The sequence below is a fragment of the Schistocerca cancellata genome, chromosome 9 (assembly GCF_023864275.1).
Source record: "Schistocerca cancellata isolate TAMUIC-IGC-003103 chromosome 9, iqSchCanc2.1, whole genome shotgun sequence".
In the NCBI taxonomy this organism is placed as follows: Eukaryota; Metazoa; Arthropoda; class Insecta; order Orthoptera; family Acrididae; genus Schistocerca; species Schistocerca cancellata.
In genome coordinates this window covers 235,398,444-235,421,128 of record NC_064634.1, presented here as the reverse complement: position 1 = coordinate 235,421,128, position 22,685 = coordinate 235,398,444, and the positions used below count along the sequence as shown (strand labels likewise).

The 22,685-nt window shown below is 42.8% G+C and overlaps 1 protein-coding gene across 3 annotated transcripts; it reads right to left on the bottom strand.

Annotated features, from left to right (window-relative positions):
• Nucleotides 1-737: 737 nt before the first annotated feature.
• Nucleotides 738-18,571, bottom strand: LOC126100248 (protein rtoA-like). 3 transcript variants are annotated; one of them, XM_049910832.1, is made up of 8 exons: nt 18,495-18,571; nt 16,057-16,076; nt 14,676-14,754; nt 12,000-12,151; nt 9,073-9,157; nt 4,475-4,620; nt 1,627-2,365; nt 738-1,434 (listed from the first exon to the last, which is right to left on the bottom strand). In XM_049910832.1, the coding sequence occupies exons 1-8, from the start codon at nt 18,538-18,540 to the stop codon at nt 887-889; spliced, it is 1,815 nt and encodes a 604-aa protein (XP_049766789.1). In that variant the 5' UTR covers nt 18,541-18,571; the 3' UTR covers nt 738-886. The 3 variants fall into 3 exon arrangements, with proteins under 3 accessions (XP_049766789.1, XP_049766788.1, XP_049766787.1); XM_049910831.1 differs by having other exon boundaries at nt 738-1,476; nt 1,669-2,365; XM_049910830.1 differs by having other exon boundaries at nt 738-2,365.
• Nucleotides 18,572-22,685: the final 4,114 nt, after the last annotated feature.

Here is a 22,685-nt window from a genome sequence, read left to right as displayed (position 1 = left end):
AATCAGAACCAAGCAAATAAAAGTGTATAATCTTAAATGTGCAAAATCGTGCATAGATCGGTTGATGTATGCTAGGAACAGCGTGTGTGCATTTGTAGGTGTGCATGTGTTGTGAGTGTGTGTGCGCTTGCGTGTACCTGAGTGCCCCTACAATACTCGTCATGGGATTACCTTTTGACTTCACTGACAGTTGGAGGCAACCTGCTTGGCCCCCCTTTTGTGATCTTATCACCTACATCCCTCTCCATCGCCACTTCCTCTTAATCATAGCTTCCTTCCGCAGCTGAGGATACACAAATACATAATTGGTCTATATTGTACGCACATGAATGTACATTGCATTCCCTGCTCGTTGGATTTATCTAATGAATCTTCAAATCCGTAATAAGAATTCCCTTTGTTGTTGGCAAACCATAATATATTTTGCGTTCTGCAGAAAGTGGATGCTTTTGGAAGTTTCAGCGTTATCTTTGGATCTTTAGTTAATAGACATTGAAGTATCGTTTCCAATAGGGAGACTCTACTTTAACCAGCATTATGTTATTAGGGAGTTCTTAAACCGGATTAGTAGGATATCAGATGTTTTACCATCTTGATTTCCTTTGTTAAAAAATATTCCACGTGAGATATAATGAAATGTACTGTATAGCATAAGAATTAATGTTATGAGACAACGTTAGGGTTCTTAGTGAGGGACGAAATTCGGTCAGAAATTATGCATTCAATCAGCCACTAAATGTTGAAAAATAATATTTATTTTTATCCAACATAGCTCGTGAACAAGCTAATATGTATTTTTTTGTGATTGTAGTGACAACAGGAATGAGAATAGAAACAAGAATGTGCTACAGTAACTGGGTAAACATGGAATAACTGAACTGAAAAGTTAGTGACCATGTGCTGTATGTTGTCTTCGATGTGCTCTGGAAGCTGAGGTTTTCGATCCATGTTTGTGACCAGACCTGGCAGCCGCATTTATTCTCTTCCTTTCCTTTCCTCCATGTCTTGTTGCTGTAGATTTTACTGACGAACTTGACTTCGATGCTGCTTTGCGCTCACCTGCACTTTTCCTCGGCTCGAAGAGGCAGATGTCGATATCAGGATAATTCTCTCCACCGCCAGAACTGACTGATCCATCATCAGATCCACCTTGCCCACTGCTACCAGTTGTTCCACCTGAACCATCTGAACTTGAAGAACCGCCGGATCCATCATCAGATGAACTAGAGTCATCTGTAGACCCACTAGAGCTGCCAGTAGAGTCATGTGATCCACTGGAGCTGCCTGTAGATCCGCTTGAACCATCTGTACTCCCACCAGAACTTGATGATTCAGTGGCTCCACCACTGGAACCAGTAGATCCCGCTGTTGTCCCAGTAGAACCGCCAGTAGAGTCGTCTGATCCACCAGAGCTGCCTGTAGACCCACCTGAACCTTGTGTGCTACCACTAGAGTCGTCTGATCCACCAGAGCTACCTGTAGACCCACTTGAACCTTCTGTAGTCGAGCCAGAACTTGAGGATCCGGTCGTTCCATCATTAGATGCACCAGAGCCATCTGTCGACTCAGAAGAACCGCCAGTAGAGTCGTCTGGTCCACCAGAGCTGCCTGTAGACCCACCTGAACCATGTGTACTACCACTAGAGTCGTCTGATCCACCAGAGCTACCTGTAGATCCGCTTGAACCCTCTGTAGTCGAGCCAGAACTTGAAGATCCGGTCGTTCCATCATTAGATGCACCAGAGCCATCTGTCGACCCAGAAGAACCGCCAGTAGAGTCATCTGATCCACCAGAGCTGCCTGTAGACCCACCTGAACCATGTGTACTACCACTAGAGTCGTCTGATCCACCAGAGCTACCTGTAGATCCGCTTGAACCGTCTGAAGTCGAGCCAGAACTTGAAGATCCGATCGTCCCATCATTAGATGCACCAGAGCCATCTGTATACCCAGCAGAACTGCCAGTAGAGCCTCCTGATCCACCAGAGGCGCCTGTCGATCCGCCTGATCCTTCTGTAGTCTCACCAGAATTTGAAGATCCGGAGGTTCCATCATTAGATGCATTAGAACCATCAGTGGACCCAGTAGAACTGCCAGTAGAGTCTTCTGATCCACCAGAGCCGCCTGTAGATCCGCTTGAACCACCAATAGTCGCACCAGAATCTGAAGATTCCGCGGATCCGTCAGTAGAGCCACTTTGGCCATTTGCAGAACCAGTAGAGCCATCTGCTCCACCAGTGGTTGCACTTGATCCACCTGAACTGTCAGCTGAGCCGCCAGACCCATAGGAACCACCTGAGCTACTTGTTCCTCCTGATCCACCTGCTGATCCGCCTGGTATTAGAAAGCCCGGGAAAAAAATCTCCTGCAGAAATAACAGACAGTCAACATACATAGCACTGCACAGTTCGCATCATACTACACTATAATCTACAAAACAGCATAAGTAATGGAGCAGAAGCGGTCCGTTATAACTGTAAATGAAACGTAATACTGACCAAGGAAGGCACCCTATTACTTAACACTCAATTCTTTTTTGAAAGCAGCAATGGTGTAACGCTCTAGAGCTATCACAACGTAATTGTAGTATAATTGTTTCGTCAGTTTTGCTATTGACGTTTTCTTTTGCTAGGAGGGATCTTCAACGAGGGTAACGAGCAATACTTTGTCAATGACTATTGAAATACACACATCAAAAAAAGGTTTCCATCACCTCGGTGCCGAGAGTTCCGGAACCTGTACAGAAAATTGGAATAGAGATCAACATAAACATCATTTCCGCCCTTTTTATTGCTTATGAAAACCATACATTGCATGTTGTACCACCATAAAGCGAGACCTTCAGAGGTGGTGGTGCAGACTGCTGTACACACCGGTACCTCTAACACCCAGTAGCACGTCTTCTTGCATTGATGCATGCCTGTATTTGTCGTGGCATAATATCCACAAGTTCATCAAGGCACTGTTAGTCCAGATTGTCCCACTCCTTAACGGCGATTCGGTATAGGTCTCTCAGTGTGGTTGGTGGGTCACGTCTTCAATAAACAGTCCTTTTCAATCTATCCCAGGCATATTCGATAGGGTTCATGTCTGAAGAACATGCTTGCCACTCTAGTCGAGCGATGTCGTTATCCTGAAGGAAGTCATTCACTAGCTGTGCACGGTGGGGGCCGCGAATTGTCCATGAAGACGAATGCCTCGTCAATATGCTGCCGAGCTGGTTGCATTATCGGTCGGAGGATGGCATTCACGTATCGTACAGCCGTTACGGCGCCTTCCATCACCACCAGCGGCGTACGTCGGCCCCACATTATACCACCCCAAAACAGCAGAGAACCTCCACCTTGCAGTACTCGCTGGACAGCGTGTCTAAGGCATTCAGCCTGACCGAATTGCCTCCAAACACGTCTCCGATGATTGTGTGGTTGAAGGCATATGCGACACTCATCGGTGAAGACAACGTGATGCCAATCCTGAGCGGTCCATTCGGCATGTTGCATGATGTCGCGGTTGCAAAGATGGGCCCTGCCACAGACGTCGGGAGTTAAGTTGTGCATCATTCAGCCTTTAGCGCACAGTTTGAGTCGTAACACGACATTCTGTGGCTGCACGAAAAGCATCATTCAACACGGTGGCGTTGATGTCAGGGTTGCTCCGAGCTATAATCCGTAGGTAGCGGTCATCCGCTGAAGTAGTAGCCCTTGGGCGGCTTGAGCGAGGCATGTCATCGACAGTTCCTGTCTTTCTGTATCTCCTCCGTGTCAGACCAATATCACTTTGGTTCACTCCGAGAAGCCTGAACATTTCGTTTATTGAGAGCTCTTCCTGGCACAAAGTAACAATGCGGACGTGATCGAACCGCGGCATTGACCGTCTAGGCATGGTTAAACTACAGGCAACAAGAGCCCTGTACCTCCTTCCTGGTGGAATGACTGGAACTGGTCGGCTGTCGGACCCCCTCCATCTAATAGGCGTTGCTCATGCTTGGTTGTTTACATCTTTGGGCCGGTTTAGTGACTCTATGAACAGTCAAAGAGACTGTGTCTGTGATACAATATCGACAGTCAACGTCTATCTTCAGCAGATCTGGGAACCGGGGTAATGCAAAACTTTTTTGATGTATGTGTGAGTAGTACTACTTCAGTTCTAATAACCATATTGTAATTTAAGTTGCTGTGAGATATTTTTTGTTCGTCTTAGATAAGTTTTCGTGCTGAAATTCAATGTGAATTAATCTAGCACAAAACATTCAGAATAATGAGCTGTACTTTTGGTGGGAGTTTCTTTCTAACTATATTGTTGCTCATTTTTTTAGTTTTGTGTAAAGTCCTACGTACTGTAAGCAATAAACAAATGTATTTGCGTACTCTGTTATATAAGGGATATAAGTTAATACAGCTCTCGTGTGTTGCACTAGTATCACAATGCGCACTGATCGATGGGCAGTGGTTGTGAATCAAGGAAGGTTGCTTACCGTAAGCGTAGGGCACACGGCGTTGCAGAATTCCGTTGCGCCGTTCTCTTGTCGCTGCTGGCGGGACTGTTGGGCAGCGAGTGGGAGCGGCATCGCCGAACGTACGCTGCGGTGCTTCTTCAGGGCGTGAGCCGAGCGGCTACCGGCTGTAACACGTGACAGCCCATGTTAATCAGACCAGGGGCAATGGTGTTCTCACCACTGTCGTACACGTATGTGATGTGGATACAGACATTCTCCAGTCCAAGTACAGCTGAACCCTCAACCTTTTGCGTACGTCCACAGAGAAACAGTAGTAATACACGTGCCTGCGTGTGTGATGCGTGCAGTGTGTGTGTGTGTGTGTGTGTGTGTGTGTGTCTGTCTGTGGGAGAGAAGAAGAAACACTGGTCATTACAAACTTCAGCTCACAGGAGGCTGTACTGGCAACGTGTAACTTCAGCAGTACATCATCCCATTCATTACGCTGTGTGCATAAAGAACACTGCTAAAGTTTTTTTTTGGTCTGTATCAGAGAATATACTTTCGCACTATGTAGCTGGAGTCAGGCCAAACAATTAATACCAGGCAAGTCTCCCATGCAACACACAGTACCAACAGAAAGCGTCGGTTTGTTTCCCATTACTAACAAAATTATTTTTAAATCGGAATTTTAGGTGTCCATTCGATAGAGCGCTCTCAAATTAGTATAGTCCGATATTCATTTTCTCCGCATGTACTAACAGGAACAGTAAAACACGAAGAATAAACCGCAATCCAGTAGCGAATAAGTAGAGTTGAATGCTTGGTGGTAGTAGTTAGAGTAGACCAGGGGGGCTCTGTCGCTGCTGGTTATTTTTCGAGTTATAATGTCTCAGTTAACATAATTATCGCACTAGACCGCTCTATCGAATGGACTCGTAAAATTCCGCTGCAAACATTGATCTGTTTGTAACGGGAAACACAACAACGCTTTCCGTCGACACTGATATATGTGATGAGCTGTATTTGTTCTTTGACTTTAGCTACACTGCTGAAACACCAGAGAAAATTAGCCTGCCGGCTCTTGGGAGGGACACCCTGTGTACATCCTTCAAGGTGCCTATACTTGGAGCAGTCGCATATATAATGGGGGTGGGGCAGGGGAGTCGTAGACCCAAACACGTCCCCTTCCAAAGAACCGTATACTTAAAGCTGCTGTATTTTTACCCATTTCAGTTTCCAAATTTCTCTGCACACTTCTTGAGAATAAACTAGGATGAAAATTAAGTTGCAAAAATGACAAGAATTCTAGAAATTTACAAGCCGTATGCTTTCCAGTTCCTTTACTGACGACCTGCCCACGCATGTGGATTCATGGTGTGGTTGCAGAAAAAAAATCCAGGTAGGCAATGGCACTCTTTCACAGGGGGACCATACCTCTTCCAACAAAAAATTCAACATTGTTTGAGGATCCCCATATAGAACTGTCAGAACCCGCAAATTACTGTAATTAAATTAAAATTATATCATCATATTCCCTCACAATTACTAAGATCCTTGGGGGACCCGGACGTAATAGAATTATTCGACATGGTCTGCAACTTCACGAAGATCGTAATAACTGCAAGTAGACCGGATATGATTGTATGAATACTACCTAAGCATATTAAGTCATGGTGGCAAAGTAATGAGACGAATTATTCACAGAAGAATGGAAAGCTGGTAGAGGCTGATCTTGGGGATGATCCTTTCGGGTTCAGAAGAAACTTAGGTATACGAACCCAAATGATCCTACGGCTTATGTTAGAGGGCAGGTTGAAGAAAGGCAACATACATTTATATCGTTTGTAGATTTAGAGAAAGCTTTTGACAGTGTGGCGTGGACTACACTTTTTGAAATTTTGAAAGTAGCAGGCGTAAAACACATGGAGCGAAAGTTTATTTATAATTTGCACAGAAACCGTTGAAGCACGTGAAAGGAAGCCGTAACTGGGAAGGGAGTCAAAGAAGATTGGAGCTTATCCAAGACGTTATTCTATTCGTACACTGAGCAAGCAGTGAAGAAAGCCAAAGATAAATTTGGAGAAGTAATTGAAGTTTAGAGAAGAAACAAAAAATTTCAGACTTCCCAATGACATTGTCATTTTGTCAGAGACGGCAAAATATTTAGAAGAGCAGCTGAACAGAATGGATAGTGTCTTGAAAATACTTTATGAGATTATCAACAACAACAATAATGCGATGTAATGCAGTTAAGTCAGTGGACGCTATGGGAATTAGATTAGGAAGCGAGAAACAAGAAGTAGTGTACGAGTTTCGCTATTTGGAGAGTAAAATAACTGATGATGGATGAAACAAAGACGATATTAAATGCAGAATGGAAATAATAAGATAGGCATTTCTATAAAAAGAGGAATTATTTAGCATATAATATCAATTTATATACTCCTGACATTGTACCAGTATGGTGGCTACTTGCAGTAATGTGGACTCTGAAGAAACTTTCAAATGCGAAGATTCCAAGTAAAACATTTAATAACACGAGTATGTTGCAATCTTAGGACCTTATGCTTTATAATATTTTTCATCATCTTTTTCCTCAGTACTGTAAGTTGTGTTACGCCGCATACATCTATGTCATTCAGTACTCACAGTCGGCGCATTAGTATCAAGTTGGTACATAGTATTTCTTTTTAAGGGACAAAAGTGGCAGCACCGATCGTAAGAAGTTCGAAATAATTTGATAGAGCTAATCGATTTCGGTCGCTGTGTCACCATCTACACTGCAAATATTAAAGTCTTCAAGACTAATGTAATAACAGCACGTATTATAACTTCAAGATGGCGTCAATACAGAAGAACATAGCAACTAGAAAACAAATTTTTAATTCAAGCTGCTAAATCGTACATTCGACACGCCTTGCAGCTTTTGACTGAATAATTCATTAGCCGGCCTGTGTGGCTTTGCGGTTCTAGGCGCTACAGTCCGCTACGGTCGCAAGTTCGAATCCTGCCTCGGGCATGGCTGTGTGTGATGTCCTTAGGTTAGTTAGGTTTAAGTAGTTCTAAGCTCTAGGGGACTGATGACCTCAGATGTTAAGTCCCATAGTGCTCAGAGACATTTGAACCAATAATTCATCCTGCATAGGATGTGCACTGTCTGAGAACTTCTTATCAGTTTAAAACGAGCTGCCAGGTCAGGAATCTAACCTGAACCTCGACTTCACAGGAGGTGTCGAGAGTCACTGCGATACGTAGCTTCACAGCATTATTTTCTCTTCGGTCATCATCTCGTTATCATCAGACTATTAAATTCTACACTATTGCACAGTATTTTTTCCTATATGTTTAGAGATTCTTCACAGCACCATATAGATGCAAGGAAGGAGGGTCAGCATACATAAAGAAAGAGAACGAAATAGCTATGACATGTAAAAGTCTGAAGCAGTTGATACGAAAACTGTGTTGTTTACACAGTAGTATAGCACAAAAACCACGAACTGAAGACCTTTGGTGTGACAGTTCAACTGATTTGACTGAACGTAACTAGGTACAGTTTGTTCAGTTTCTCGTCGAAGAAGACACTTGGGGTAGTTAACTAGGAGGGACAGTTGTGAGACATCATCTACTGGCCAAACTGCGAAGAATATCTGTTGGCAAAGAAAAGTGAAGAAGTGATGTGGAATGTAGCAAAATCCCCGTCTGCTACCTGCTCCGTAGGACAGCTTTCACTACTGAATACAAAAATGGTTCAAATGGCTCTGAGCACTATGGGACTCAACTGCTGAGGTCATTAGTCCCCTAGAACTTAGAACTAGTTAAACCGAACTAACCTAAGGACATCACAAACATCCATGCCCGAGGCAGGATTCGAACCTGCGACCGTAGCGGTCTTGCGGTTCCAGACTGCAGCGCCTTTAACCGCACGGCCACTTCGGCCGGCACTACTGAATACGATTATAAGCCATTGTTGTCCTCTTGTATAAACTTCTATGTTGTGCGAGCCAGCTGGATAGCTTTCACTGCTGCAGAAAATAACAGAACCCCTCACTATAACAAGGAAGAAAGAAAGAGACATTAGCTGTGCAGTCATTGACAGTATCGCATACTGTCTGCAGTTACAACGCAGCGTAAAAGGACTGACTGCATTGCCTATTTGGAAGTGCATATTGCATTATGAAATATACTGCATTATAGTTAGGGGATAAATTTCCAAGTAACAGCACCGCACAGAATGTGTGCATTTTCCTTCCCTGCCCGCAAGAGCAGATCTGCAAATGGAACGCTGCACTCACATCCCCTACAATATTGCTGCTCTGTGTGATCACACTGCGAGTTGCAACCACATCGCCTACGTCCCTGTGCCCAAATATAAATTCCAGATCTTTGACTGTTGGTATTTGTATCGTACCTTCTGTTACGCGCTTTGTCTAAGTATCGTCACATTCTATGAATAACGTTTTTTTATTTAATAGCATTTTGTCGCATAAACCGTGAAATTATTTGTGCTGCAGTGTTTATTAATGAAAGAAATTGTTCTACAGCACTATAGTACTAGCTCGCAGAGCTAAGACCAGTTGTTGTGGCATGAGGAGTGAGCAATAAAAAAGACAATTATAGTAGGTTTCTGTTCTTACCATGCTTATGAATGCTTCGTGCTGACGGATTAGATCGTCCAGAAGATCCGCTGAAACCATTGCAGAAGGTTGGACAAGTGAATTCCTGAAAAGAAATGTATAAGGGCACAGTAATGAATCTTGAAGGTTAGATGAAAAATTCTACTACATTCTTAGATTTTGAATACTACAATGAAACCTTGAGCTCCCAGCTACAGTGGAGTTTCCTGATACATTACAACTGTGACCCAGATCCTGGATCATTGTATTACGTGTGTCACATTCTACCAGTTGCACATTTTAACCATCCAGTTTGGATAACTACAAGTCAATTCAACGCATGCAAGTGTTTTAAATGTTTCTGGTTTCCTAGTACCACTCTGAGGTGAAGAGGTTAACACAGGACAGAAATTCATGGCGGGGCACATCAAAACAGTCAGATGACTGATGACTATAAAAAGAACAGTATTTACTTCTATTATCAGCCTCGCAGATCCTAAATTAAAGGTCGTATTGTTGTTTGTGAGACCCTAAGGCGTGAGACCAGTCACTTAACTGGAAAGGTTTCCTGTCCTTGGACACTATGGCTTCTTGTATGTTTAGTATAGGTGACAGTAAGAAAGTATGGCTAGTTTGTTGAATCTTCTTTGTATTGCCGAAGATGAGGAGTAGGAATACAAAAGATGAAATCTACTACCAGCGAAAGACACATTTCAGTGGCACTAAACGAGAGGTGTACGTATGTTTCTGGTCTGACGGACGGATAACTGTCAACCGTGTGTCACCCTATGAGACGGTACGGAGAGCCACAAGGTGCTCGCGTGTTACGACCTTGTTTGGTTCTGCGAGAAACGAACGTGTCCAACACCCATTACATTTCCCTTGGTTTAATGGCATTTCTGGTTTCTCTTCATTGATGTACACAGTGCTGACGCAAAACTTCAACTCCAGACTGTTGACCGTATCATGATTGCGAATTTTTCTCGGCTTTCAATTTTTTACTCTCAGTTCAAAAAGAGAACGAGATCCGTTACCGCAAGTACTTGCAGCGTGTGCTAGCAGAGGGGACCCAGAGTCAGTTCTGTGTTACATTTTAAATAAAGTCTTTTTCAAGTGAGTAGTACACTATGATACCCTTTTCGATCAGGTCGCGAAGAGAAGAAGTGGATAACTGAATAAAAGATGCAGTGTGCCATTCAAAAAGACATAGTGCTTTACATTACTTCGTAAAAACCAAAGCTGTAAGGCAGACGTCATGCAGGTTAATGTCACCACGGTAGCTTAAACGACATCCGTTTCACACTTTTTTACTTTGCTTCGCTATCAAAAAATTATTTAGAGTGGTCAGACACATAGTACATCCTGAATATTCAGCCACTGGAAAGAAATCGCAACACTAACTAGAAGTTGTACGACATTGATGAATGTTGGTATGCGTGTATCTACTTCTAAAAGATGGTATCTATTCACATTCCACGCCAGCTGTATACGAATGGTGTTTGTAGCACCCTTATGAGGATGCAAATCAGATTTGTTTTAAATACACGCAGTAACGGTCGTGAGAGTTAGTTACCTTTGAGGCCGGATGTTGCGAATTGATGTTAGTAATATATGCCTTCAAGACGAGAAAGACACCATTATCAGCAACTCAATGAGTTGCAATAAGGCTACGAGATGCCGGATGTCCTTTCTGCGATACTGCAGGGAGACTTGACAGGAATGCAACCACTGCACATGATTACTGCCACCGGTGGTTACGAGACTGTACGGTTGCTAGAAGACTGGCTCCAGACGGCCACGTGGCACCACTGAGAAAGAAAACATCGTATTCGACCTATGGCTCTGCTGCATCGCATTGCATCTGCAGCAGCAATTTGAGCAGCGGTTGGCACCACAGTAACACAACGAATTGTTACAAGTCGGTTACTTCGAGGACAACTTTGAGACAGACATCCTGACTAACCACAAACCACCGCCGTTTTCGACTTCAGTGGTGTCAAGCGAGAGCTTACTGTAAGTCAGAGTGGAGGTCTGTTGTGCTTTCCGATGAAAATTGGTTCTGCCTCGGCGGCAGTGATGGCCGTGTCTTCGTAAGAAGGAGGCCTGCAATCAACCTATCTTTGTGTTAGACACGCATGACCTCCAACTTCAGTTATCATTTAGGGTGTGACTTCGTATGAAGCCGGCCGGTGTGGCCGAGTGGTTCTAGGCGCTTCAGTCTGGAACCGCGCGACCGCTACGTTCGCAGGTTCGAAAACTGCCTCGGGCATGGCTGTGTGTGATGTCCTTAAGTTAGTTAGGTTTAAGTAGTTCTAAGTTCTAGGGGACTGATGACCTCAGATGTTAAGTCCCATAGTGCTCAGAGCCATTTGAACCATTTCGTACGACAGAAGGAGCACTCTCGCGATTGTCCCACGGATGCTACCTACAAAACTGTACGACAGTTTGGCGATTCGACCTGTTGCGCTGCCGTTCACGCATCAATTCAAGGGGTGTTTTCCAACAGGATAACGCTCGACCAAATACAGCTGTTGTAACGTAACATGCCCTACAGTGTGTCGACACGTTACCTTGTCTTGCTCGACCACCAGGTCTATCTCGAATTTCGCATGTATGGGACATCATCGGACGACAATTCGGACGTCATACACAAGCATAATTACCCATCCCTTTATTGACCGACAAAGTGCAACAGGCATGGAACTCTTTCCCAGAAACTTTGTCTTGTGATAATTTTCGGTCAGGGTACATTGGAGTAAAGAGCGACAGATCCCTGTGGCAAGTCTGCGGCAGACTTAAATTCACGGGAATCATTGATTACACAGGAAGACTTACTGGTGAAGGTGGAAGACTGTGGATACAGTGATTGTGGAGGAATGAGATGATGACGCATTTTGGAATATTAAATTTGCCTATGAAATACAGATTAAAATGAGGGAAGCGCTCACCCGTCCATTGCCCATACCCTGCTCGAGGCTCTCGCACAGGTTGTCGCAGGCTTCGCTGCTGGACGTCCCGCTCTGGCGGCTGGCCGCTCCGTGGTGCACCGAGGAGCGCTGCGCTGCGCCGTGCTTCTTAGCGTGGCCGGCGCGCCCGAAGCCTGCAACACACAGTTGACAGTCCGTGGCTGCTGCTCTCTGCTAACTGCCGTACGCGCTGTGGCCCTAGCCGTGCGGGCCGAGTGGCTTACAAGGTACGAGGAATAAGTGCATGTATACGTAGAGTAGAAACGACGATATTTACGAAGTAACAAAGTGGTGTAAAGGAGATAAGACAGATAATTTTATAGAGGACGTTTGTGGTCTGTCAAGTCGGCCAAGTACATCAAATTGGTTAACAAAAACCAACGACGCTACATCCACAGCTCGTGGTCTAGCGGCTAGCGTTGATGCCTCTGGATCACGCCCAGGGACTGGGTGTTTGTGTGTCCTCACCATCATACCATTATCGTTAGAGACATGGAGAAATTGGAAATGGAAAGACTGGTAGCTTGTACGTGTGCTGATGACCCCGACGTTTAGTGTCCCACAAACCAACATCATTATCATCACAGATGCTACGGCGCATGAGCGTCACGCGACATTTTCGTGTTCTCCCGTTCTCTGCACACAAGTCCTAGAGTACGGTATCAAGTTCGATACCACCTTGTGGGCTTCGCAATCTGCCAACGGAATTGCATGTTTCCGTCATACGCCCATAGCGGTCGTGCGAGCTCTGGAGGAACCAGTGGTGTGTGCCCACTGAGCAATGCCTACAACGGCACAATACTACGAACACCCTCTGCTGCCACAACATAGTACGGCTTGCGGCAGACACACTGCCCACTCGCACTAGGAAACTCTTCGCTACAACACCACTGTTCGTGCTTAGCTCAGTTTACTGCTTGCATTTTTTGTAATGAATCTTTGTACGGTAGGAGAAATACAAGTTAAGTAAATCGTCTGTTTACTGTGTTAACCTGTCCGCTTGACCATTGCTGCTCCTGTCTAGTTTTTCTACAATGACAGTGATAGCACCACTCTATAGCCCAATTCTCCTTACCACTGTGTACGAAGTCGTATACGACACAGTGAAATACCCATTACAACTCTTTAATTTACTGTTTGCTGGAGGCCATAGCTTTCGAGCAAGAAAGTGACCTTCCAACACACCCTTCACAATCCTGCACCCTCCACCCCCTCCCCTGCCCTTATACCTATCAAGACTTTTGTTGTATTTTTCTTGACACTACATCCTCACGCAGTACGAAAACATGCAACTATACAAATTATTTCCGATGTTCGATATTTTTGATCTTCTCTATTTCCATCAAATAACAAAAATCATCCTTTTATCTCATAGCTCAAGTGTTTAATGCCAGACAATGGCTGTATTAATTGATAAATGTTGACGTCGATGAAAGTTTCAGTACCAAACCTCATATATAGCAAGACAGATATGATATATATCTTAATTTAGTTATGTTTTTTAAACTTTGGGAACATACAACAATAATACATTCCTGAATATCTTACTATCTACACCTACATTTGAATGTGCGAGATATGTCCGGAAAGTAAGTTCCATTTGTATTTCATTCCGCGGCTGCACTAGAATCGCTATTCGGAGCTTGCTCTGTAATTGGTTCGAATCACAGAGAAGGAAATGGCACTATTTTGAGTTCTCTGTGTTTTTTTTGTAGTTTTAGGGCGCAAAACCGCTACGGTCATTAGCGCCCAGGTTCTCTGTGTGTTGTTAATGCTGCAAAATGCTTGTAACACCTGAAGTTATATCAGTAATTCGTTTTCTGAATGTGTCGACATTCATAAACAGATTTGCAAGGTCTACGAAGATAACACAATGAGTGATTCAACGGTAAGAAGATGGTCCGCCAGTTCAGTGAAGGACGTGACCAAGTTAACTACGACGAACCAAGTGGGAGTCGATGTTTAATTAACGAATAATTGGGCCACGTAAAATAAAACCTTAAGTTTATAGCCACTGATCTTTCTAAGAACTTCCCACAAATTTCAAAACCACTTCTTTACTAAATTATTTACGAAAAAAAATTTCTGGAATTGTGTGTTCTTTGGTTGCCTAAATCTATCACACAGCATTACAAAAATTAGCGTCTGGGAAGTGCACTTGGCTTTTTGGCACATTACAGCAGAGATGGTGATGGTTCTGTGAGCACGGTACTGACCGGACGTTGGACTTGGGTCGCTTATGGTACCCTGAGTCGAAACGATTATTGATGGGAGGGAGGCTTACTGCGTTACCAGTAAATACTAAAGTCAATCGTGGTTGACAGTGCTGGTGGCAACGTTTTATGACGAAGTCCTACAAAACCTTGTGGAACGCTATGACTAGTACCGGCAAAATTGTGGGAGATTTGTAGAAAGTAAGGTCAAGTTTTTATAGTTTTTTCCCTTAAACAGTTTTTCTGTATCTGTGCTCTTTTATGTGTTTGTTATCAAACGGAACGTACTTTCTGAGCACACGTCGTATGCTCCACAAGCCACCTTACCGTTCTCAATTTGTGAAGCTCTTTCTCCGTACAGCATACTAGTGCCAAGAAATAAAATTGTAGTGAATTTCTTAACTAAAGTACCTTATATGTATGGAACATAGGCAGAATATCTTACCAAAAATTGATTGAGGCTGCGATGGAATCTGGAACCCAGGAGGTGCGATGCTCCTGCACATGCTGGCGCAGTCGCTCGCCTGGACAAAAAAATTGTGCACAGATATATGAAGCGAGTTTTCAAATTTAAAAAAAATCTATTATCAGATACGGCTAACTGGCATTGATATGAGAGGTCTATAGTGTGGTAATCTTGTAGGATATAAATGGGACTCACACAAAAATAGTTTTTCAGGTTGACGTAATATTTATCTGAATTCCTAATTCAGAATAAACGGTGCGTTCTGGCACGTAGATTCGTGTTGTTTCAATGATATTCCTATCTTCGGCAGAAGGTCTAATATTGTTCATTAGCAGGTTACCTCTTTCCTCTAGTATAGCATGAAATAATGAATAACTTTTGCAGATTAGTTGGCATAATATTTTTTATTTGATCTGATGTGAGGAACAAGTATCTAATGTTTATCTATGAATTTTGATACCTTGCGTAAAGACGGAAATTGGTAGTTAAAGATTGGTGTCCACCGACTTCAAATATTACCTTCTCGACACCGAAGACCAGCACATGAGATTGGTACACAATGCAAATCGGGGCAAACAAAAATGATTTATGGTATCGTGACACTGCATCTATTATGTGAGGAAATCAATGGGTGCTACATAGAAAAGAGGAGAGAGGGCTTTAAGGAGCACTCTAATGAGAAGGAAGGACAGTTTAGTAGGATAATTATTAAAGTACCCGGAAGAAAAACTAGAGGGTAAAGAAAATTATCATTAGATGTCTATAATATGCGAAACAAATTATCAGCGATGCTGTTTGTAAGACGTATGTGCATTTGAAAGCGATATCGATAATAAGTTGGAAGACAATGGGAAACCAATCGCAAGACTGCTTACTTAGAAGAAAGAAACAGAAAAACAAAAGAAAACTGCCGTTTTGCTATATTACGCCAGCGCCTGGAGACGTGGGCTGGAGATTGAGTGAATAATAAAAATATCTGCAAACTACGAAACATGATGTCACTTTACTCGTATGCTCTTAGGATCTTTATATACACGGCAGCGACCATCGCACACTAGTTCTCATGGACCATAAAACACTATCTTGTTGTAGACTGATAGCATGTGTTACCTCGTACATGAGTCTTTCGATGGCAAAGCACATGTGTCCATGGTTACATATCTCCTGCAAAATAGACGGAGCAAGAAGCAGTACCTCTCAGTTCCAGTGAAGCCAAGTCTCTTGCTCCACGAATTTGCTAACTCTTTGGGCGACGGCCACAGTACCGGCATCACCCTCCTATCAGATGCTTGGGCTACAGTCTAGCGTAACGAGGTAAAATGACGTCTAGTACTGCATAACCGCATAGCCAGACCCTTACCTGCTGGGCGTGGACGAATCCTGAAACATAGAAGAATGTACGTGTAAGATAAAAAGTTATTCAGCAATGTCAAGAAGTGGTTACAGTGTACAGCATGAGTTATATCTAGGAAATGAAACATCAATTACGTTACTTGTTTAGGTGAGTGATGGAGAGCCTAGTATTTAGTTCGGAAACGTAAATATTTGCTTCTTGTCAAAGATGAGTAACACAGAGTGAAATTATAAGAAGCAAATCTAAAATAACAATTTGCTTATGCTGACCATTTTCGCAGCAGCTATACATAAATTACAGTAGGTCGAAAGAGAAACGCCTTTTGCATGCTTCACACAAAGTTTTTCCATTTACCTCATGCAGTCAGACGCGTTTCACCTTAGTTACAAGGCAAATGTGACCAAAAAGAAAAGTGTAAACTTTCAACCAGTTTGTCACCAGACAGAAAGCTATTTAGCTTAAAAATAATGAATCAGACATTGGTCTACCACCCACTGACGATGCTTTGTAAATAAGTAGAAACGCATCTGGGTGCACAAGGTAAATAATGTAAAAAACACAATGTGCAACATGCAAGAGGCTTTTCCTTTTGAACTGCTGTAATTCAAATTCAAAATATACCACAGTTACCTCGACGTTTGAGTAATGGAATCACTTGTAAGGAGATGCTTTAGTAGCTCTTGATAAACAATAGCGTATGACACAGTTTCATAAAAACGTATAGGAATTACAATTACTGCAGTACAAGGTATTCAAGACAACGAAAGTACGTTTGCTGTGAGTGGTTTTTCAACTTAATCCCTACTAATACGTCCTACAATTAAGGTGGGAGGTGTGCTTACAACTCGACAGAACTCGAGAAACAGACAGTTCTTCCCTATTAAGATCTGTGTTTGGCGACTTATAGGTAGTCTCCTGTCCATGGAGCCTCAGCGCGATGCTAACCTAAAGTGCAGGTACTTCACCACCAGAGCGTCTCAAACCGACGTGTTGCGTGTGGTGACGCGTACATGATGCTCCAATATGAGTTAAACCTACTATTACACTCTCGGATGAAGTATGGGAAGCATTACTGTCGGTATACCTCCACGTTACTCCGAACTTCTCTAATTTTTCCATTACGATCATTACGCTAATCCAGCTTCGCAAGAATCCCAGACTGACGAATAATACTCGAGAACTGATTTAATGAGGGCTTTTTAACCCACTTCCAGCGTGGGTGAATTACACTTGCCTAGAATATTTCTGACAGCCTCTCCCACGGCTAGAAATTTGTGATAGTTCCAGCTCGAATGTCAACATACAGATACTCCCAGTTGCTTAACTCCTGTGACTAGCTGCTGAGTATTTAGTCAAACTATATCAGGTCCATTCGTCTATTCATTCGCATTACATCACTTTTTTGGGTTTAGAAAAAGCTGCTATGTGCTAAGTATTCATTCTCTTCTTCGTGCGTATCACAGCAATTTTGTGAAAAAGTAACCCCCTTGTTACCGCTGAGTCGTCTAGCAGAAGCCTCACAAAGCTGAAAATATTGTCTGAACAGTTTAAGTCATCCAACACTTCTTTGAGATACACCAGAGACTAATGTTGGTTGTGACAGCGATTTTCAATTAACAACAACATTCTGCGTTCTGTTAACCAGGAGTTGTCTAATAAAATTACGAGTTTTTCCTTTGGAGGGGCGTTGCGAAAATGCATCGAAAACCTTTCGAAAGCCAAAATACACAGATTCAGCCTGAACTCATATACGTACAATTTTAATTATTTAAAACGCTATACATATTTTCATAAATTGTTTCTTTCCACATGCAGTCCGCTAGCGAATCAGAGCGTCTCCTTCTCGGCAACAATTGCAATATGAAGAACTCAACGGTGAACAGAATCAAACTATAAAGAATATAGTGGGAGGATGACAGTCGCTGTAACATACCATATTTTATATGTTAAAACCCATCTTAAATCACCTCTAAATGGCCACAATGTCGGCACGCTTCAGTAGAAATGCTGTACAGAACATATGAGCAATTTGTGCTTAAAAAAGTTTCACTGAAAAAACTGAGATAAAAGAGAAAGCTAGTTAACTTCTCGATATGCAACAGATACTAGACGACAATTTTCTCTCAGATCAAAAAGTATGTAAACATTCCCTTTGAATAACAATCGGTGAAATTCCGAAATGATTGCATCCAAGAAGTAAAAAGAATCGTGCAGAAATTTTGCTACAATCGAATTGCCTTGTGAGAGCCTGTATGTGGTTAACTACGTAGCCTTCCCAGCCAAACTCACGCAATTCTAAGAGCAGATCTACATGAACAGTTGAAATTACATACAGTGGATTTGTTGATTTAATGAAAGGATTTAGTAAGAACAGTGCAACAAGAAAAACACTGTACACACTTCCCTCTCACCGAAAAGGCAAGCCTTTTGGAGAAATGACTTACCACAACAGGCGACGATGGCTAACAAGACTAGAGCCTTCACCGCCATGATGCCACTGATGATGGCTGTTGGCTGAGCATCCGTTTATATAGAGGCACAGAGGTTCACGTGCGACAGCCATGTTGCAAAACTTTCCACCTTACGTAAGTTATTTGCAACTAGTAGTTTCGTTAGGGAGCTGTCGTTTTTCAAGGTCTCCGATACGGACGCTCTGACAATACTGCCTTTGAAGGATCGCATCTTTTAAGGAAACGATAATTGTGGAGTCGCGAAAGAAAAAGTGCAGATGCTTTTGAAATGTGTATGCACATTTATGACATTTATGTCCGTGTATCATTGAGTAACCTTTAATTACTGTACTTGGAGACTTTGTTTCCAGGAAACGACACGTAACTGATAAGAAATGCTTCGTGCCAAGTGCACGTTATGTTTAGTGAATATTATGTATTCACACCCTAATACCTGGTTTCCCTTCCGTGCCGATGTGTGCGGTCATGTAATGTTACGTAAATCCTGAGGTTTCAATGTAAACATGTAGAAGATCTCTGCTGACACTATCATGGACAAGACATTTAACACAGAGATGAAAACATCATCACTCAATGAAGCTGATAACGTAACTTACGATATCTCAGTACTAATTTCTACAGTTCATCGTTGGTTCAGAGTGGACGAACACATCTTCACGTGGAAAGAAGAGGAAACAATACAGAATTTTAGAAAGGTCGTGATGAGACATTCGTGGAGTACAGATAACTACTGCATTGTGATGAAATTTTTTTTATGACAGCGCGAAAAGTGGAAAATGAAAGATATTTAGAATTCTAAATGACGTTATAAAATTTGTGGTAATGACTATTTTGAGGCGAGGTGCTACAAATTAAAGAAGAAAATGTCGAAAATATGTATTGTACGACACTGTGGAACAGCTAATTTCACGGTCGGCTAAATGGTAAATTTGAAAATCTAGCGATGAGGAGACAAATTAGATTATTCATCAGAGACTGCCAAATATGCCTGGAGCTTCAACTAGACAGAAGTAGAGACGAAGTTACCAGAGAGAAACGAAAGGTTCACGGAATGAAGTAGGTCTGAAGATATGAGTTGAAAGGGCAGATGAAATCCGTCGGTACAAAGCAGAATTATAAGGATTCTGACCAGCATTTTATCCCTTAAACTCGGGATAGGTATAAATAAAATTCAGGAATGTGTCAACTGAAAGAAGAGTAGTTGGCTTTATTAGTCGTGATGTATACACTCTAAGAGAAAAAGTGAAGTACCACTAAGAAATTAAGTAAATTACTCACAAACTGATATTCATAGCGGTAGTGACTGACAATGCAAAACTGCTAGCTTAGGCGACCGATAATGCTGCAGAGAAATTTCCCCTCGCGTCTGGCAAGGATAGAATGCAGGGGTGGTGCCGAAACCATAGCATTTACGAATTCACTTCGTGTGGTCAGTTAGACAGTAACTATACCTTGCAGACATGCTCGTGAACAATATACTCAGATGTTATCATCTGAGAGAAGACGTGTAGTTGGGCTTGAAGAAGCTGGTTGGAGTAAATGGCGATTTGCTAAGCATTTGAATGCGATGACGCTATTCGACGATGTAGAGAGGATTGGGTAAACTGTAGTCGAACGACAGAGCGAGAGGACCGAGCAATCGTCAGAGAGGCACTCAGGACCCCCGATTCCCTGTTATCATCAATCCGATATCCGCCCCCTGTAGCTGAGTGGTCAGCGCGACGGAATGTCAATCCTAAGGTTCCGGGTTCGATTTCCGGCTGGGTCGGAGATTTTCTCCGCTCAGGGACTGGCTATTGTGTTGTCCCAATGATCATCATTCCATCCTCATCGACGCGCAAGTAGCCGAAGTGGCGTCAAATCGAAAGACTTACACCCGGCGAACAGTCTACCCGATGGCAGGCCATAGTCACACGACATTTACATTTTTATTAAACTGACGAGCAACTTGGGCTTCACTGACCACAAGCACCATTAATAGGCGCCGTATAGAAAGGAGGTTGAGCTCACAATGCCCCTGGCGCCGACTACCATTGATCTGTGTACAACAACAACAACGTTTGCAGTGGTGTCAGGCACATTCGGCCTGGAATCTTATTGACTCTCGTAGAATCATCTTCAGTGACGAGTCGCACATCGGACTGAGCCCCGATGACCAGCGAGAACGTGTCTGGAGACGCCCGGAACAGCGGAGGGATACCAGTCTGACTGTCTCTAGCCATACAGCCCGACACCCAGGAGTAAAGATCCGGGGTGCAATTTCGTTTCATAGCAGGACCCTTTGGTTGCCATCCACGGCACCCTTGCAGCACAGCGGTCCGTTATCGATATTCTCCGCCCAGATTTCCACCCCTTAATGACAAACCATCCTGGGCTTACATTTCAGCAAGATAGTGTCCGCCCGCCCACGGCGAGAGTTTCTACAGCTTGCCCTCGTGCTTGCCAAACCCTACCTTGGCCAGCAGGGTTACCGGATCTTTCACCAATTCAGAATGTTTGGAGCATTATGGGCACGGCCCTCCAACTATTTCCGTATTTTGACGATATAAAGCGGGAATCGGACATAATTTGGCACGATATCCCGCAGCAGGACGTCCAGCAACTCTATCAATCAGTGCCAATCCGAATAACTGATTGCATAAGGGCCAGAGATGGACCAACGCGTTATTGACTTGCTCAATTTGTGAAGCTCTTTCTCGTCAATAAATCATTCAATTTTTCTTAAATAGTTTTTCTGTAATCGTACATCTACCGGTTTGCGTCACATTCGGATAATTCCTTCGCGGTTCGTAGTGTTTTTCTTGTCTTTTCTTTTTCTCCGTAACTGAGGTCTTTGCGGTGAGGCTCGACTCGGAGTTAGGGCGGTTGGATAAAATTTTCAACTCCTGTATTTGGACAGCAAAGGAAGAAGAATTGGTTGCTTAAAGTCTGTGATACCAGCCTTTGCGCCAATGTCTCTGATTAAATTCGAAACCTCTGCTCGGTTTCTCAAGGAGTGATGACATGTGACACTGTTGATGTTGACCCATTCTTCCAAAGGGGACGTTAAACTCGGCGGGTCCCTTGTCGCAATTCGAGAGGAGTAGGCCATAACTGTGTGTAATAACAACTCATAAATTACAGCTATTGAAATGACGCGGTACGAATCAAACCAGCAGTAGTATAGCGTACATAATTTTTCATCGGTTTTAATGTTTAACTAATTTTCATAGGAGCACACTTTATGTGTTACCAGCCTGTTTTTGTAGTGTTCTACTGCACTCCACACTTCCCTGCTACACAGCTAAATGTAACAACCGTGCGGCACCAGAAATATTCTCCGCAATTTGTTTCCCATTAGGGCTCCATTCGCTAATGTAAGCCTTCGCTAACAATACCACTCTCGTTATGATCTCCTACTCGTACGTCTTGTGTAATTTTACCTCTTTTCATTACTTTTACTTGTACTATGACCACGTTACAATAGTACACACCATCTTTATTCTTGTCTTCCTTAGACTCGACTCAAATCCTGTCATTATCAAGCTGAGCAGTTTGATTAGTAGGGCTATGTCCTCTGAACGCAAGTACTTTATTTCTTGTCCCAAAATTTTAATACACTTCCATCATTGCTTCTGCGCCAAACATGTCATAAAATAATGATGGGGATTAGCTACCACTTAGCTTTAAACCTTTCAGAAAATTAACACGTCTTTCTTCATTTACAACATTTACAACATTTATCCTACATTTGGTTCTAAAGATATGGGTTTCTCGTCTGGCTCTGTATTTACTTCTCTGTACTTTATTCAAAACAAACCATCCCAATATCCACTTCCGAACCCAAAGTTTCCTGATTATTTTTAATTATTACTATACCGTTAAGTGAAAATAATTCTGTAATTTATTTTATTATCGACTTGCAAGCATGGAATGTTAAGCAATTGGTTTGACAGTTCTTCGTTTACCCAATGGCACCCATTTTGATAAGTTGCACAGTGCTATAATTTTCTTTATTGTGGGACCTGCAGCATAAATTGTGTCACAGTAGGACGTTATGTAGAGAATTAGTGGACACTATGCTGCTTGATATTTTATTTTAGTATAAAAGCTTCTTTAGGCTTTATTCCCGTCATGACTACAAATCCTGACGTTGTAGATGGACATATGTTAACATTGAGTAAA